Source organism: Anticarsia gemmatalis, chromosome 15 (genome assembly GCF_050436995.1).
Source record: "Anticarsia gemmatalis isolate Benzon Research Colony breed Stoneville strain chromosome 15, ilAntGemm2 primary, whole genome shotgun sequence".
NCBI classification, from domain to species: Eukaryota; Metazoa; Arthropoda; class Insecta; order Lepidoptera; family Erebidae; genus Anticarsia; species Anticarsia gemmatalis.
This window is the reverse complement of record NC_134759.1, coordinates 854,342-873,594: the sequence shown is the minus strand read 5'-3', so window position 1 is coordinate 873,594 and position 19,253 is coordinate 854,342. Positions and strand designations below refer to the sequence as shown.

The window sequence follows — 19,253 nt, the reverse complement described above, 5'->3', positions numbered from 1 at the left end:
ATCTCAAGTTTTCTCAAGATAGATCGTGATCTTTAGGTTTCACCATTATATTGGTGGTTTCCGGGTCCGCAGGTGACATATAGTTGTCTCGCTCGCGCCACACCACCACGCCGCGCCAGCCCAGCTCCACGCAGCCGCCCGACGGTGACAGACAGTGGTCTCACTCGCTCCCGCACAACTTACATAAGGAGTGAAGAGCGCGAGGTTCCTGGTGAGCTGGTCGTGGCGCGTGTAGGTGAGGCGCAGCGCGGCGGCGTCGTCGTCCCCGCGCCACGCCACCACGCCGCGCCAGCCCAGCTCCACGCAGCCGCCCGACGGTGACAGACAGTGGTCTCACTCGCTCCCGCACAACTTACATAAGGAGTGAAGAGCGCGAGGTTCCTGGTGAGCTGGTCGTGGCGCGTGTAGGTGAGGCGCAGCGCGGCGGCGTCGTCGTCCCCGCGCCACGCCACCACGCCGCGCCAGCCCAGCTCCACGCAGCCGCCCGACGGTGACAGACAGTGGTCTCACTCGCTCCCGCACAACTTACATAAGGAGTGAAGAGCGCGAGGTTCCTGGTGAGCTGGTCGTGGCGCGTGTAGGTGAGGCGCAGCGCGGCGGCGTCGTCGTCCCCGCGCCACGCCACCACGCCGCGCCAGCCCAGCTCCACGCAGCCGCCCGACGGTGACAGACAGTGGTCTCACTCGCTCCCGCACAACTTACATAAGGAGTGAAGAGCGCGAGGTTCCTGGTGAGCTGGTCGTGGCGCGTGTAGGTGAGGCGCAGCGCGGCGGCGTCGTCGTCCCCGCGCCACGCCACCACGCCGCGCCAGCCCAGCTCCACGCAGCCGCCCGACGGTGACAGACAGTGGTCTCACTCGCTCCCGCACAACTTACATAAGGAGTGAAGAGCGCGAGGTTCCTGGTGAGCTGGTCGTGGCGCGTGTAGGTGAGGCGCAGCGCGGCGGCGTCGTCGTCCCCGCGCCACGCCACCACGCCGCGCCAGCCCAGCTCCACGCAGCCGCCCGACGGTGACAGACAGTGGTCTCACTCGCTCCCGCACAACTTACATAAGGAGTGAAGAGCGCGAGGTTCCTGGTGAGCTGGTCGTGGCGCGTGTAGGTGAGGCGCAGCGCGGCGGCGTCGTCGTCCCCGCGCCACGCCACCACGCCGCGCCAGCCCAGCTCCACGCAGCCGCCCGACGGTGACAGACAGTGGTCTCACTCGCTCCCGCACAACTTACATAAGGAGTGAAGAGCGCGAGGTTCCTGGTGAGCTGGTCGTGGCGCGTGTAGGTGAGGCGCAGCGCGGCGGCGTCGTCGTCCCCGCGCCACGCCACCACGCCGCGCCAGCCCAGCTCCACGCAGCCGCCCGACGGTGACAGACAGTGGTCTCACTCGCTCCCGCACAACTTACATAAGGAGTGAAGAGCGCGAGGTTCCTGGTGAGCTGGTCGTGGCGCGTGTAGGTGAGGCGCAGCGCGGCGGCGTCGTCGTCCCCGCGCCACGCCACCACGCCGCGCCAGCCCAGCTCCACGCAGCCGCCCGACGGTGACAGACAGTGGTCTCACTCGCTCCCGCACAACTTACATAAGGAGTGAAGAGCGCGAGGTTCCTGGTGAGCTGGTCGTGGCGCGTGTAGGTGAGGCGCAGCGCGGCGGCGTCGTCGTCCCCGCGCCACGCCACCACGCCGCGCCAGCCCAGCTCCACGCAGCCGCCCGACGGTGACAGACAGTGGTCTCACTCGCTCCCGCACAACTTACATAAGGAGTGAAGAGCGCGAGGTTCCTGGTGAGCTGGTCGTGGCGCGTGTAGGTGAGGCGCAGCGCGGCGGCGTCGTCGTCCCCGCGCCACGCCACCACGCCGCGCCAGCCCAGCTCCACGCAGCCGCCCGACGGTGACAGACAGTGGTCTCACTCGCTCCCGCACAACTTACATAAGGAGTGAAGAGCGCGAGGTTCCTGGTGAGCTGGTCGTGGCGCGTGTAGGTGAGGCGCAGCGCGGCGGCGTCGTCGTCCCCGCGCCACGCCACCACGCCGCGCCAGCCCAGCTCCACGCAGCCGCCCGACGGTGACAGACAGTGGTCTCACTCGCTCCCGCACAACTTACATAAGGAGTGAAGAGCGCGAGGTTCCTGGTGAGCTGGTCGTGGCGCGTGTAGGTGAGGCGCAGCGCGGCGGCGTCGTCGTCCCCGCGCCACGCCACCACGCCGCGCCAGCCCAGCTCCACGCAGCCGCCCGACGGTGACAGACAGTGGTCTCACTCGCTCCCGCACAACTTACATAAGGAGTGAAGAGCGCGAGGTTCCTGGTGAGCTGGTCGTGGCGCGTGTAGGTGAGGCGCAGCGCGGCGGCGTCGTCGTCCCCGCGCCACGCCACCACGCCGCGCCAGCCCAGCTCCACGCAGCCGCCCGACGGTGACACTGCTCCCTCCGACTCGCACCATGATGACAGCTTGAGGCCCGACCAACCTGCGGGAGGCGACGAACAAAAATTTAGTTTCCTATAAGAAGTAAGTACAATACTGCTTCCGTAATTGAAAAGAGGCATCTTATAAAAAGTAGAAACAGGAATATATTTTCATCTTTAAGAGGTGTAAAAGCGCTTTATTACGCTAAGTTAAAACTGTAACGGAGCGACATAGAAAAATATAAAAAATATGGGAAAGTGAGTCTTATTTTACTAATCAAGTATGGGGGGTAGAGCGAGTGGTCGCGGGGTGCATACTGACCGACGGTGAGCGCGACGGCGGGCGTGGCGCGGCAGTCGGTCCTGGCGGGCGGGAAGGCCACGTGGCCGTAGCCGGGCAGCGTGCGCGCCAGCGCCAGGTAGTCGTGCGCGCGCCGCACGTCCTGCAGCGCCTTGAGCTGGTACAGGCGCGCGCCCGCCACGCACACGCCGCGGTTCACGTCCTCCACCGCCTGCGGAATTACAACACATTCTAATCTATATACGCCACAAAATCTTACTATTACACGTATTAGTAATGAAAATACATCTCGTGCAAACTTTACATCGAAGTTTAAATTCATCCATTTTTAACAAAACTGAGTATTATTTTAACTCTCGAATTTGCGCTAAACTTGCGATACACGTATTCGATTCGGCATGAATCAGTCCAGCCGTTCAGTAATATCGGTTATATGTGGATGAATGTTCGGGAAAAATGCCGCTCGACATCACCGCGTCTAAATAAAAACCGAATTGTGACGATCTGACCCAAAGGAACTACCCGATCGGCACAAGTCAAAACCTAATGCAGTAGCTAATACAGGTTGGAATCAAATCAAATTATTAGTTGAGCCGAATGAATAACCCGATCAGCACTAGTATTTTCTTCGAGACGGTTTTGTTGTTCGATAAATATTGCCGAAAGTGCCGATCCGAATAAGTGTAGAGCAAGTCCGCCAACACCAATGAGACAAGCAACAAAATTAGAAATACCTTTTATAAAGTTTCTACAATACAAGACTCAGATAGAATGATAATACTACTAACAATAGCCACAATTAATTTCGTTGTGTATATTACCTGCCAGAATATGAAAGCAGCGGCGGTAGAGTCTTCGGCGACGAGCGTCATCTCAGTGCGCGGGTTGAACAGCCACTTGCGGATGGACAGGCAGCTGCTGGACGCGGTCGAGTAGTTCTGTATGTAGAGCGAGTGCGGACACTCGTTCGGTTGCAGTTTACGTTCTGGAACAATTAGAAATATATTTTAGTAATTATATGTGTGAAAGTTTAGACATTTAGGTGTATGTGTATTACTCGATTATACCGAAACTATTGAACAGATTTTGATACATGTAACTTGTATCCTGAGAAATATTTTCGCGTGCACAAAGTCACGGGTAGAAGGTTGTTTGTTATAAATAGTTTATTACAAAAGTTTAAGGCAAAATGGCAAAGCAATATACATGTGTGTCCTACAAATAATATTTCAGGTCAAAGTATGAATAATAATACAAAACTTATAAAATACATTTTAAAGTGAAGGAAACTAAAGAAGTTTTTAGGGATGGTTACAAGTGGCGTTCTTTGGTCTCCACCTACTGATATGAGTAAAAGGTCTTTTATATTAAGATTATGTATGTCTGAATGGATGTAAGTATATATGTAAAATAATATAAAAACCAACTCACCGAAATTATATTCGACAATTTCAAACAAATAAAAGTACTTCTGCACAGACTTAGACAGTCCAATCTTCTCGCAAACGGCTCTGTACACATCATCGGCGTTGGTGGACTTGAGCACGGAGACAGTCACCACTTCTTTATCTGGTAGTAGCACCTTCAGGTCTACTGGTGTTGGATTTGAGGAGTCATCGGAATCTGTGAGGAACTCTTGCACTGCGTCTGATTCGGCTATCACTCGTACTGCGCATACCTGGAGGTAGAATAAAGTATATCAGCCTAGCCTTTCTTGCAACTATGTCGGAGTCGGCTTCCAGTCTCACCGGATTTAGCTGGATACCAGTATTTTACACGATCCAGTTACCTGGGTTATAACACAGTAGCGATCCTGAAGTGGTTTTAAGGTAAGTATATGCTAGGGTTTGTTTTATATGTTACCTTTTCTAAATACTGTTCTAGGCCTCTTCTTCTGGCGTCGAGCTGTTGCTCGCTTAGTGTGAACGGCCATTTGCCTGGTAGCTTCGGGAAGTTAAAACCTGGAACGAAAGGAAAAACAATTTAATAATTTTGAAAAAAAAAATTACGAAACCTTGCATCGTCGTCTTAAAGTACTAGGTAAACTTGCTTTCATCAACTTCTCTCTGATGAAATACGGCTTTAAGTTATCCTAACATTAGTTGGGAGAGGACTTACCCAAGAATTCTTTCCGTAACTGCTGATGCAGTGCAGCAAACTCCCTATACCGTCTGCTGCAAAGATGTCTGCCGGCCATATGTACATTGAAGGCGACATACGAGCGGCCCGTATTCCTCTCCATGACTAGCCGGTAGTCTGGTATGGAGACGGGCAGGGAACGTTTGTCGGTGTAGTCGTATCGCTGGTAGACTGTCGCGCGGGAGTTGGCGGCGCCGCCGATGACGCCCACTGGGGCTGAGCCGTCGTCGCATGGCTCTAGACGTTCTGCTTCCTGGAAGCAGAAAATGATGATGATGTCTGATGCTATACCAGTGATGAAGTATGTATGTATCTCTATTCTCTCCTGTATCTACGTTTACTTAAAATTCTTAGTTGTTTATCGATCATTGGACAGAAATCTTCGTGAACTCATTTCAATCGAGCTCAAGAAAAGTGTAGTTTAAACTTGAACAGATTTTAGGACAGGATTTAGGACTTTAAAATCTTTGTTATTGTTATTTTTTTTTTTTTTTGTTATTTTTTAAGACAACTCCCGCACTAAGAATTGCTCTTGTGTCGCGGGGACTTTTACAAACATACAAACAACGGACACAAAGCACAACCAGACTCGAAACAATTATTTGTGGATCGCACAAATAATTGTCCCGTGTGGGAATCGAACCCACGACCTCCCGACACAGTGGTATCAGCGTGGCGACCTAAACCACTGCGCCACGGAGCTTTCTTCTATAAGTTTATTTTTTGGCTATTAATTCTTAATAACGGATAGTTCTAATCCAAGCAACGTAATGGTGGATATGTTATTAGTGTTTACTTACTCTTTGTGTGACAGAAATGACAGTAAGTGTGAGACAGTCGCCCCCCGACTTGATGAGGTCCACCACTTGTCTGTGCGTCGAGCCTTCTACGTTCACACCGTTACTGAAACAATACAAAATAATACGTTATAGCAATGTTCTTGACACAGTGAGAAATAGTTTATAGTTAAGTAAGGTATATCGTTAGGTTTATGCTATTTCACTGAGTCACACGACTAATCTCTCATCCCAACAAAATGCAAATGAACATACATAGCATTTTTTTGTTTGTGGGGATCTTTTAATTCTAAAGGTTTTGTTCTGCTTTATTGATTGTTCGCACTTCACTATTGCATACCAAACTGTCACCACGCTATCCGCTCCCACGGTTAACCGCTAGTGTGTCGGCTAAGCGTCAATTATCCTATCCTTTAGATGCAATGACAGCAAAGGTATAAAAAGAACAGTCATATTTCACCAAAGGTGAAACTAGCTATTAAAACTATTAATAAATACACGTAGGTCGTAGGCTTAGACCTTCAAGGAACATCAAACAATTTTATGTAACACATAAATATTTATGATTAAAGGTTAATTGATAAGGAGTAATTTAATAAGATCAATTAATATCTAATGAGTACGATTGCCACGTGAGTTGTGTAATAAAGGGTCGAAGTTATATTTAATGTCAATCTATAAATACATAGGTTTTACTAGCTGAGACACGCGACTTCTTTAGAGACCAGGACAGAAGAAAATAGAGCGGCAGCTATGAATTTTCGATTCCTTACAATATTAGATGTAGTGGACTGTTTTATAACGTCTGTTTTGACAGAGCTTATACATGGGCTATGACTACGCGGATCTTAATAATATAAATATATTGATCGTCTTCCGCGAATTAATACAGCGTTAGCTCGCGACGCGTTAAAAGACTGAGAAAAATTACTTATTTGGCTGACATTAGAGACGGTCAGTTTTATAGCAACAGCAAATTTGCCTGAAATCATAATTTAACAAATCTCTACAAAAACTGAACGATTGTTCCACAATGCCGAGGATTGTTCAACGGATCGCCGAAATAATTGCAACATTTCTACATTGGTGTATTAGCAAACATTCGATTTCCGCTCTTAACATAACAGACATTTATTTTAGGCACTATTATACATACATACATACAATATCACGCCTGCTATACCTAAAGGTGCATGCAGAGGTGTATGACAAACATCTACAATTCGCCATTTGCAATACAAGCCTATTGAAATAAAATTCCAAGTTACACTTAAGTAGGTAGATTGTTCTAGTGAAGCATATAATGTTTTTTTCCTGCTAATATAAAGTATTGACCTATCAAAAATGTATGTCGGTTCAGTAGTTTTTCCGTTAAAGTGTAACAGAGAGATAGTTAGTAATAATTGCGATTGTTATGAAACTAATATAATATGTGTTCAAAAAGTAGGATTCTTGCTATTTATAGAAGAAAATATCACGCAACAAAATATTAAGATTTCTTATAAAAAAGCAAATACATAATATTGTTGCACTTGCGGTTATTTTTAGTAAACACATTACATCATACATCGCGGTATTGTTTACAGATTACGGGCAGGCGTGCGATGTAAACTGTTAATGTATACTAAACAATGCTGTTAGCTCACGATTATATTATCTATCGACTGGTGAACCCAGACATTGTACTGCTTGAATTTGGAACTCGATCATTAAATTATAATTTTTACCAACATAAAATCCTTATATCATTATATGATACACAACAGCTTTGTCAAGAACATCATTCTATTTATGAAAACTATATGAAAAAGCATGCAGCAGTTTTTGAGTTTTTAGCTAAGAAACAGACAGACACGATGGAGTACTTTGTTTTATATGAACGTTCTTAGCTTGATTTAATCTTACTTAGTATCACCACGCTAAGTACATTAGAGGTTATTTATCAGGTCATTTTTTACTAAACTGTCTAATAGTCTGTGGGTTCAAAGTCCAGAATAATTTAAAAATGATGTTTGTTTAGTATACAACCATACAAATAAACGTTTTTGCATTGACTAACGGGTAAATTTTTGCTTGAATTCTTAAGGAGCGTGTTAGGCAGATGGCTTGTAGTAAAAATATCAGCCACATCCCTTAACAGCATGTCTTCGAGAAAGAGAACAAGTTGCGACTCCCCCACTTAACGACAGATGATGTTAAGGCAAAGAAGAAGAAACATTTATCACCAGATCAATACCAAACTATCCTGCATCATGGATAGATAGCTCATCAATCGCTCTTTGGATTGCGTGCGGCACTTATCCACCATCCGGTCTCAAAAACGATTTAATCGGGCGCGATCAGGGCGCGTTGAATCGCTGAGTGTCATGTGAAAAACGTTTGTTATAAAAAAAAGATGAGGAGGTTGAATCTGGCAATAACAGTATCTAAGGAATGGATTTTCAAGCCACTAATAATGTGAAATAAATCCAGTACACTGTCATCATATTAATTCGTCATAGTTTCCGTTATTGAGATAAACAGTTACATTGTATTTGGAATAATAAGCGTAATATTTTATGCTTAATATTATGCTATTGTTATCAATGTTTTAGTTATATAAAATAAAATAACGTTTGTAGAAGGATATTTTTTAAACGTGTATCTATTTAGTCACGGTAGAACTGAATGAAATATTTTTTAAACGTGTATCTATTTAGTCACGGTAGAACTGAATGAAATATTGAATATGAAGAATAAGAAAAAAAAGGCTAAAGCTGTGGACAGAAGTGTTGCAACGAGATCTGTAGGCATGCGATATTAAGGATTACGACATCAAAGATACGGTAAAAATAAGGGAACGTATTAGAAATAATGACCCCCAGTACTATATAGGAAGAATTGCCAGGAAAGGTTATACATCTATTTGCCTCATAATTCAGCATATTTTCAGTTTGGAAACCTATCTAGACTTCGAACATGACTGCCAATTCAATCTGATAGACAAAAGCCTCGACAAGAGTGTTTTGCGAAGCTTCACATACACATTTTACTTGCTTTACATACACGTTTATTCGCAGAAGAAAATACCTAGTTTATCTTGTGTGTACAAGAGGTTTAAGTCTTGCGAAGGTTCCCTGCGAACCCACTCCACTTTTCTATAAGGTCTTGAAGTCTATCTACCAGTATATTTACCTAGCATTCGTTACCGACTCCTCTGTCTCCAGATCGTAGACCTCGAACCCGGAACAGTAGTAGAAGCAGTAGCGGAACTTGCCCACGCCACCTCTTTGCACTTCTGACATGATGTATTTAACATTGACACAGTAATACAAGACACTACTATCAACTCCCTTATAAAGAATCTTGAGAAATGCTTCCCCTTTCTGCAGTTAATTGAAGATTTTCTGTGATCAAGAATATTCTTCAGAATGTTTGCCACCTTTTACGAGACTGTTTCTTCAAGCTTTATGTCTGATGAATTCGTTCTAGTAAGTCCATATGTGTAAGCTAACCATTTTGCTCCGTTGCTTTTAAGTTAATATTGAATCAGAGTCAGACGTCCGAAAAAAGAATATACTAAAATTCACTTCACAAAATTATGATACCACTGAGTTCTCACTTTTTGTACAGATTAAACCATCTCCTGCTCATTTTATCCAGTTTACTTTAGAGTTGTAGACTTCTTACACAATTTTTGTAAAGTCAGGATTCAATTGAACAAAGCTGTCCAAGTCACCTTGGCTGAGTGTCTATTAAACAGCATCTAATTATCCATACTATCTCAAAACCAAATTCACAAATATCACTACTACATCAAACACTAGGTATTAGAACTAACACGCGCGTATCGAAACACTAACAAAGCACTAATGAGTGTTAATTAGATATAGTTCACAATAAACATTGATACATGAACTGCGACGTTCAGTTGTGGGTCGTGCTTGTTGCTGATATCAGATTAGATGCTGTTTTGACCTCTGATAGTTGAGTAGTGTTCTATATTCAGCTTACTGTTTGCTGCGTATGAAAGATAGTATGCTAACAAGCATTTAAAGAATATAATAGATACCAATAAGTTGCTCACAGCTATTCGGAGACATATGTAAGATTGTCTTAATATTTTTAAGACAATCTTATGTCTCCGAATAGCTGTGATGATGAAATGATTGAAGTCCAAATTTGATATATTTGTAAGAACCCCCGAAATTAATTCTGGGTAGTTTCTGCTGCACGCAATTATATTTTTACTTTAAACCATAATCGAATGTACCAACATCAGAAAACATAAAAACACACTAGTCAAAACCTTTTCTATCCTTAAAAATAACGTACTTTTATAAGCCAAATAGTATAGTTAGTTATCAGCACCAAAGACTCGTCTACAATCAGCTAGCAGACTGCAAACATGCCCTATATAGTAAGGTAACGTTAAACATTATAATCAATATACGCAATTCCATTAAAAATTACATCACCTTTATAAACTATGCCTATTACTAATACAAAGTAAATTATAACTAGTAGTTTGACTTTTATATGTCTTCTGGAAAAGTTTCTCGTAAGGAACATCTGTGCCGTAAAAATCTATTGAGGCTCAATTGAATTATAAATGAACTAGCAAATTGCCGTTGTTATCGTTCGCAATCAAATTGTTTCCGATTTTTTTACGCTTTTTATAAAATGTTCTTTAGTACGTCATTAGTCATTTATGTGCAATTTTACTATTGGTCTTAATTTAACGGAAAACTTAATGTAAATTGATTCTTTGCAATATTCAATTGGTTTTGCTTTCGTACAAGAATATAAGGTAGATATGCTCATATTATTATAATGAACGCATTAATATGGCTACAGGACTCTAGGTATAAAGACGTCATCTTAAGCAGCTTCATAAAATTATCTTTTAAAGATTCTACTCTCTTGTACTTGTAGGATATTTGAGCACATGCAAATAACGCAGTCAAAAGTCATAATGCTTATACATACTGTTGAACCATAAAAACAGCTTAGTTAACCGTTGCCGTACTCTTTGCGACCAAATAACCATAGGTGGCGAAAAAAAATAAAATTGAAAGACCAATAATTATTTATCCACTACAGGCACTATACGTTGAATTTAAATTAGATTGCACCAACTTTGAACAAATGCATTAAATGCAGTATCCTTAACGCGAACATCAAATTTCTTGGGTCGCAGATAACGAACAAAATAGGTTATTGGATTATTGATGAAGTCATGAGCTATTTTGTTAACTAACCGGTTCTCGTGACATAATGTACCAAGTACACGAGAATTAGATAAAGGAAATGACCCTGTCCCGTACTTACGCCCTTTGGGAGAATAAGACGCAATTATGTGACTGTTTATTGTTCTATTAAAAGGACTAATTAAATGAAAAGTTAAGTAATATTGTTGAGGACTAAGTTTGGATGGGTGATCAGATACAGAGTATCAGGTAAAGAAAATGACCCTGTCCCGTACTTACGCCCTTTGGGAGAATAAGACGCAATTAAATGACTGTTTATTGTTCTATTAAAAGGACGGCGCCAATTAGACGATAAGTTAAGTAATGTAATCAAGGACTAGATTTGGATGGGTGATCGTTTACAGCAAATTAGATAAAGAAAATGACCCTGTCCCGTACTTACGCCCTTTGGCAAATTAATACACAGTTATCCTACTGTATACTGCTCTAATTAGAAAAACAGCGCTAACGATACGGCAAATTAAGCAACGTTGCTAAGGACTAGTTTTGGATGGGTGGCTATAGTACTTTTGCTGTGCGCATTTACACGCAAATATCGCGAAATTGTTCGAATGGCTATCCCATTGTTGAATAAAACAATGTAAAGAGCGAGAGGAAGCTTACATTCAGTTTTACATTCATATTTGAGTAGCCACGGAAATCGATAGTTGAAATCCTGTCGAATAAATAATGACTCAGTTGAACTGCATCTGATGTTGAGGCTCCATAGTCAACATTTATATACACATACATACATAACATAATGCCTATTATACACAAAAGTGTAGGCAGATTTGTATGAAATACACACACGTTCCGCCATTGACAATGTTAGTCCCATCAAAAACTGACCGCCTCCCTGGCGCAGTGGTCGAGTTCGCCTCGCCGGTACCATTACGTCGGGAGGTCGTGGGTTCTATTCCCACACCGAACAATTATTTGTGCAATTCGCAGATAATTGTTTCGGGTCTGGTTGCGCTTTGTGTCCGTTGTTTGTATGTTTGAAAAATCCCCGCGACACAAGAGCAATTATTAGTGCGGGAGAAGGGCGAGCCTATAGCTATTTACTGGACCCGTTACCAGACTCTAGATTACTCTTCAGTAATATCTTACATATTATACATTAAAATAGATCTATAGTACTTTGCCTGACCCGGGAATCTGTCGATAGTCGCAAACACTACCAACCGCGCAACAAAGGCTATTTATTTTGTCAAAATAACGTGTAACTGGATCATGAAAGTTTGTACTGCACTCGGGTCAGTCTGTGTAAGTAATGAATACGCTATGCGGTTGTCCACCACAAATGAGTACTAATGACTAATAGTTGTCAATGTTCTGTGTGTTAGTACGATTAGCACGATTTGTTCTTGAGATCGAGTCGTTTGTGGTCTAGATTTTAATGTTCAATGACTTGCTATTGGGTGAACTTTTAAGCAATTTTTTTATGCTAGTTTCGAGAGGTGAATTGGATATAGTATCTTCAGTACACAATTATAAAATTAAGTTCTTTGGTTGCATCTGCCTGTCTATTCGCGATGAACTCAAAATCTATCAGTTGTGTTTGTATAAAAGTAACTCACTAAACCGAGCGAAGCCGAGGCAGGTCGCTAGTCTAGACTAAAAAATATTTTCTTGTTTTGAAAGGTCGAGGAAATTATTTATCAGGTGAAAAAATATTTGTTACAATAAATAGGTTCGACCTCTTATACAGCAGCTTCAAAAATATAACTCGTAACTGACTAGTATCATTACAAAACTGAGCCAGTTTGAACAAACAAGTACTAGCTAGAACCAGAATCTTATTTTGCACAAGGCTTTGACAATTCGCTAGTCAATTACCAATACATCAATCGTACAAAGCTATCAATCTATGTCCATCGAACCCGTTTAGGAATGCACTTGGACACAGAACTGGAGACTGGTTACCTTACCCCTCATTATTTTATTAGTGTATTTTTATGGAATATTCTGTAAAATGCATTAATTCAATTAGTAAGTTTGCATAAATATTTAAAACTAGCTGACCCGCGCAACTTCGCTTGCGTCACTTAAGATAATCATAATTTTCCCCGTTTTTGTAACATTTTTCACTGTTACTCTGCTCCTATTGGTCGTAGCGTGATGATATATAGCCTATAGCCTTCCTCGGTTAATGGGCTATCTACACTGAAAGAATTTTTCAAATCAGACCAGTAGTTCCCGAGATTAGCGCGTTCAAACAAACAAACTGTTCAGCTTTATAATATTAGTGAGTATAGTATATTAGTATAGTATAGATAAGGCCCACATTTCGATATTCCATTTCACAAAATGTAGTTGAAGGAATATTTAGGATGTAATCCCTAAAGCATTATTTTCTGAACTAACCCTGAAATAAGAACGACATTGATGTGTGTCTTATAGATTTATTTAGGTCAAAAATATGGAAAAGCTAGCAAGACACTCACGGCAACTCTTTTTAATCGCCAAATGATTTACTACACGGTTGTTACAATGATTTATTCATTATGCGAGGAGCTGCCTACGATCAGCTATGTAGACTAAACGTCTATTATGTGATAACGGAAACAAATATTAATTAAACTGTTTTAAATCAAAACACAAAATTGTATACTCACTCATCAGTAGCCAGTAAACGATATCCTTCTTTTTCAACACAAATAACCTTCTTCTTATAACTTGGTTCGTACAAACAGTGCATATTATTGAACATTTTGTTTGAACACCACTTTTACCACCAGCACTGGAGACAGCCTTCACTAAACTGTCGCGAAGATATATAGTTATGTAATTTTGGGCGCGTCTGAATGCGATTACATGGACTCATATGATAAGGGGTTTTTCGTAATGTATATTTTTGTCTTTAGTAGATACACATCACTGAATACAATAACAAATATTTTCCATTAAGGCGTAAAGAGTGATAAGATTTTCTATGGGATAACTTGTAGTTATCTAGCTTGGCCTATGCCTTCTGTTCTCAAAAACATTTATCTGAGAAGGGATGACCGGTAACATTCAGTAGACTGCATGAGGCATCCTTTAAAAAAAACGAATACAATAGCGCAGACGAGCTGAGAAAAAAATATATTTTCAGATCTGAAAATATTTAGCGAGATCCTCTACGACCTGAGTTAGCGCGTTTAGCATTAGCAATCTAATAGCTCAGGTAACCATTTAATCTTCAAAAGAAAATGTTATTTTTTATTAAGTTAACTCTTCGAAAATTGTCAAAAGTGCTTGCGAAATTCGTAAGTAAGGTAGAAGGAGCGATAAAACACAAATAAACCCAGTTTTAAGGACAGCAGTAACCGTCTGAGACCACTTTCGCGCCACTGAAATGTGGGTACTTTCACTTTACACGCGACAATTATTTTATTGTTTTATTACGTTTTCGTATGTATTTATTACGAAAGTACTTTTGGAAGTTTCTTCTTTGGAGATTACATTGTCATATTGTGTAAGATGAAGAAAGTTACGTCTGCTTTTGACGCCATGAATCTAGATTTCGGTTAAGCTGTGCATTTTTTGCAATCATGTGCAATGATTGCATTTTTACATAACAATAGGTGCATAGATTTCCACGCAAGGGGTATTGCAAACGTCTTATGTAAAATATGAGATTAGATGATTTGGAACGACAAAGATCTTAGTTAATTTGTCTAAAAAATTATGTCAACGACAACGACATAATGCAGATGCACGTTGATTTTGAAACGGACTGTTTAAATTATCTTCTTTGATCCCCAAGTTCTTTTAACAGGGCATTACTACACCAAGTTTAGTTTCTCCACAAAATTCCACGTAGAGCAAAGCAATTTAAAGCACATTCAGGATATTTTAAAACTACGAAACGAGATTTAAAAATCCACACATTTCGTTGCATTCAAGAAATACGAAAGGCGAATTTTATAAAACCATTTACCGAAGCGCGTTGCAAGTTAGTACAAGTTATTTAGAAAGTTCCCGAACGTTATACAAGTGTTGAGTTTCCCGAGATCCTAATCTTCACGCTCTTGTTATCTAGTTGGGGAGCAGAGAAGTGCTGTTAATTATATAGCCACTACATTTACGCTTACAACCAAATTGTATGTTAACTAATCTGACATTTTCTGAACTGATGATACAATATGTGCTATCCAAAAATCGTATTAGTTTTTGAACTAGGACCACTGGTTGTGAATGATGATGAGGTTTCATTTTAAGACGCATATTCGCAAAGGATACTCAACTTCATGGTATTTGCCTGTAACCATAACCTGATCAAGGTAATACGTTTCTTCTTAAAAAATAATCGGCATTAAGAGGAAACAAAGATTTTTAACATAATGCCATTTGCCACAAAGTCAATTTAAAACAAATACAATGAGTGATCGCCTATCGATGGCCTAGCATTACTAACTTAGAAAACAAACCATTATTCTCAATAGATCCTAACCCTTGAATACCAAACAATAATATATTACAAGCCAAGGACTTGACGGAGGGAATGCGATCGGGTTTATTCAATACTATTAATAGTGAAGCAGACGGCTTGATTGAGATTGATTCGTACCCTACCAGAGGGAATGAATCGTAAGACTTCTGTTCTGTTATCTACTTGCAAAATAAACTTTGTGTTGGAAAATTTACTCTACAGTATTATTAGATCAATTGAATAAGTAAAGATCAAAAGAAACTTGTTGTAATTGATCAATGGCAATATCACGTCAAAATGTTCGGAAAAAGGCAACTGAGCAATTGCTCGCTTTTGTACATGAGTCATTATCGATTTATTAACGACGATTACAAGCTTGATATAACTTAATATGTGTCCCACATTTACAAGTCCTAAGTCTTGGCCGGTGTGGTGACTCAAAGGTCTTGTTCTTCTCTCATATCGGGAGGAGAAGCCGTGTCAAGCTATAAAAATGTCAAATAATATTATTGTAATGTCCACAGTTACAAATTTGTCTATAATGAGAAACACCGACACCGAAAGCCGCATAGAAAATAGGTATTGATTTTCACAAATTGAGTTCTATTACTGTTCAATTAACCCGCGAACAAAGCAGAACAAATGGTAACAACGTGTGTGAGTGTGTGTGTTTCAATTAAAAGCTGTCGTTTGCCAGTTAATAGTTCCACGAACAATACTCTATGAGATGTGTTGAAATAAAATCGATAGGTTTAGTTAGTAAAGTTATTTTCGTGAACACATCAATCGATTCAAGGCTCGCGGTTTTTGACGGCTTCGGAAAAATCCGGGTTCATTTCAGCGTGACCAGATATTTCTATCGCTAGTTAACTTAGTTTCTGAAACAATTCGACGTTTTGACTGTTATTTTTTACTTTTTTTACCCCTTAAGTTATTATTTAAATAAAGTTATACTAGCGCCAGAAAATCAACCCCAAAAAGGAACCTATTTCACAAACACGAAGTTTTTTTACAATTTCTTCCAAAAAAATCGCCTACCTTCTTCGTCCCTATTTTCTGAGGTTCTAAACAAGGCTAATATGCAGCTAAACGAATGATCAAACAAGAGGCAGTAGCGAGATAGACTCTAGCACATATTGTGCATGAACATGGAGCTTCCATTAGTCATCTGATTGCATCAAGCCAGTTGGTTAGTAGCAGAGGCCTGTGTTTAGGTGGGATCGGCTAAATATTGGCATTTGTTCGCCTATCAAACAATTATATTGACTAAAATACACAGCTTAAATAAACGCTTTTATTTCCGCGATTTCTTTGCGGCCATTGATGGTGTTTCTTATTGAAATTAAAACTCTTTTCCCGAAAGATAATACGATCTGGAGATTTTATATGGTATTATGAGAGACAATATAAACATTTTTACCAAACAAAATACACTGCACAAAACAGCACAGAATCACAATAAACTTCTATTTAATATCGTCCACTAACAGCGAAAGTGTCCAGTGCGAACTGATAGTAATATACTATTGACAACTAATTGCAATTGTTATATTTTATAGATATCGCAATAAAATGAACTCGGTTAAACAATTATTTGTTGTATCTTGAACATAAGGTGACACCTACGAAGCGGTGGAGTACTGAGATAAGTACTTGTTTGTTTTGGAAAGTGTTAATCCATTTTAGCAAGAATTGTTAAGTTTTAATGATATATACCGTGTATCAGCATAAAGCAAGGCAAATAAAGTTAGAGCATATAAATTCAGATTCAGGTCACAGTCAAAACCAAAGTATAGAAGCTTGAAGAAGCTAGAGGTCTTTGCCAAAAATAAAAAACATATAGCTGATCGTTTATGAAACACGTTAAGTTACTTTAAGGTGTATGATCTGCATTTGAACAGAATAGGAAAAACCCAGATGACACGTAGGAATAAAAACATGTTGATTGTTATCAGTTTAATAAAATATTATCTAATATGACTATAAGCGCGAATAAAAATGCAGAGAGAATTATCTATTCATGGAAGCTAGAGAAAACAGTGTATAAAAACTGTTATCTTATACCTAAGAACAAAGAACTAATATTTGACTCGAACAAATCCAATGAACTCACCTACTTTACACCGGGAAGGGTGCATAAATAATGAAGGAACCTTTGCCCGGCCACGAGAAAAACGCGCACTAAGCAGATCTTTTACAGTACTTTAGTAGTAATATTTAAATTAGTCGTATAATAATATAATTATGAATGTTCTAGCGTGATGTTGGCACGTATCGCTTGGAATACGATGCCAATATTTTGTTCCATATTTGAGGAATATTTTCTTCTATATCTAGCTGTTGTTCAGGTGTCAAGTATGTGGGTAATGTGGAATCTTGACAATTTATACTATGAATAGGCTCGCAGTACTTGAATAATAGCCAAGACAACGATCAGTGGGTAGATTCATGACCCAATAGGCAGACAATTTGTCTCCATGAGTAAGTTCTCATGTAAATAAGGGCTTACCAGGGAAACACGGGCTTCTTAGATTAATAGGTTATTTAAAAAAGAAGCCTTTTATTTAGATACGTTAACTTGTAACAGGATATTCAGTAAGAAACATTTTTCGCCGCCAATGCTAATGCTAATATGCAAATCAGATAGGGACAGCTGGAGAAAAGTAAGAGAGGTCTTGGCCCGGAAGAGGAACATTAATGGCAAAATAAAAAAAAAGATCTGGTAGTCTCTGCTTTAAAAGACACATAAAAAATCGCACATATGGAACATGTAAAGTATATCAAAATTTGAACAGTTGCACAAAGACAGCTCGAAACGGACGCAACTGTAATACTTTAAGACAGCTTACTCCAACAGTTCTGAATTGCAAACGTAACAACTTCTTCCTACCAATTTCTGTTTATGACATAGCAGGAGTTTATCCTCACTAAAACTTATTTTCTTTATTGATAAAAAGACTAAGATTCACTTCAGCTCTTTATGAAGCAATAAACTATAAGGAAATCTATTTCTAATGTTTCTATAGTATAAAAATAGTATAGTTTCTATGTCATTAACAATGAAAACGTTTGTGCCAATGACCGAGCTGACTAAACGACTGTTGACTGACACGTGTGAAATAAACGTAGCGAAAGCCAGTTCTTTAGCCTATATTTATTATGGTAATTGTGAGAATATGATACGAAGAAACACAGCTAAGCAAAATATATACCAAATCAAATGATGATTTCAAGACTATTGTAAAATTTACACTTGTAAAACTTGGTTACTAAGGAGAAAAGTATTGAGAAAAACTTACATAATTACCTAATTCTATAATAGGATCGTTTTTTTTTTTTGCTTAGGTACTTAGTGTAAATAACATCACGTCTATTTTACTCGAAGATGGGGTATATGAAATACACCCGTGTTTTGCCATTTTTAGAGTGAATCTAACTTATAGAGAACGAGCCTATTGCCATACACCAGGCACGTTTCAAAACTCCGGGCTATTGAATATATTTTTATAAATGGTGATATCCCGCACTTTAATTAACCTTTGTGGCTGGGGACTGCACTAATTTATGTCCGTAATTAGTGTAATTAAACACCCAGACGATTGCGTATCCTAACCCCTCACATTTATGACATTAAATATTTGAGGAATCCAAGTGTTGTTCGACTCTTAGGTATCTTAGTTGACAACAACCGGGACTGATTATTTACGTGCCCTCCGAAGCACGGAGACGCTCAGATAAAATACCACCATGCGGTCACCCATCTATAGATTGACCGCGCCAAGGGTTGCTTAACCCACAGATCGTTTACCGACCGGTGAGCGCAACTGGCTATGAGCGCCTTGCCCTCACTTAAACTGAACATATAAATGACATGTGTTATGTTACTGAAGATACAAACATCGCAAGTTCCATTAGCAATTCTCGTCAAGTATACTTCAACAACACGCTGACGAATCATGATGAATCATTTTCAAGTTAAACTT

General features: G+C 40.5%; 1 protein-coding gene across 2 annotated transcripts in view; it reads right to left on the bottom strand.

Annotated features, from left to right (window-relative positions):
* Nucleotides 1-19,253, bottom strand: part of Snx27 (sorting nexin 27) — a 38,409-nt gene that overhangs the window by 8,674 nt on the left and 10,482 nt on the right. The window contains exons 1-8 of one of the 2 annotated variants that reach the window (XM_076123179.1): nt 8,797-9,451; nt 5,626-5,728; nt 4,805-5,078; nt 4,550-4,647; nt 4,118-4,364; nt 3,508-3,671; nt 2,708-2,897; nt 184-2,447 (exon numbers count right to left, since the gene is read on the bottom strand). In XM_076123179.1, the coding sequence (XP_075979294.1) occupies nt 2,083-2,447; nt 2,708-2,897; nt 3,508-3,671; nt 4,118-4,364; nt 4,550-4,647; nt 4,805-5,078; nt 5,626-5,728; nt 8,797-8,906 (1,551 nt within the window). In that variant the 5' untranslated portion in view covers nt 8,907-9,451 and the 3' untranslated portion in view covers nt 184-2,082. Of the gene's footprint in view, nt 1-183; nt 2,448-2,707; nt 2,898-3,507; nt 3,672-4,117; nt 4,365-4,549; nt 4,648-4,804; nt 5,079-5,625; nt 5,729-8,796; nt 9,452-19,253 lie in introns of those variants that run through there. The other variant, XM_076123178.1, reaches the window with a different exon arrangement.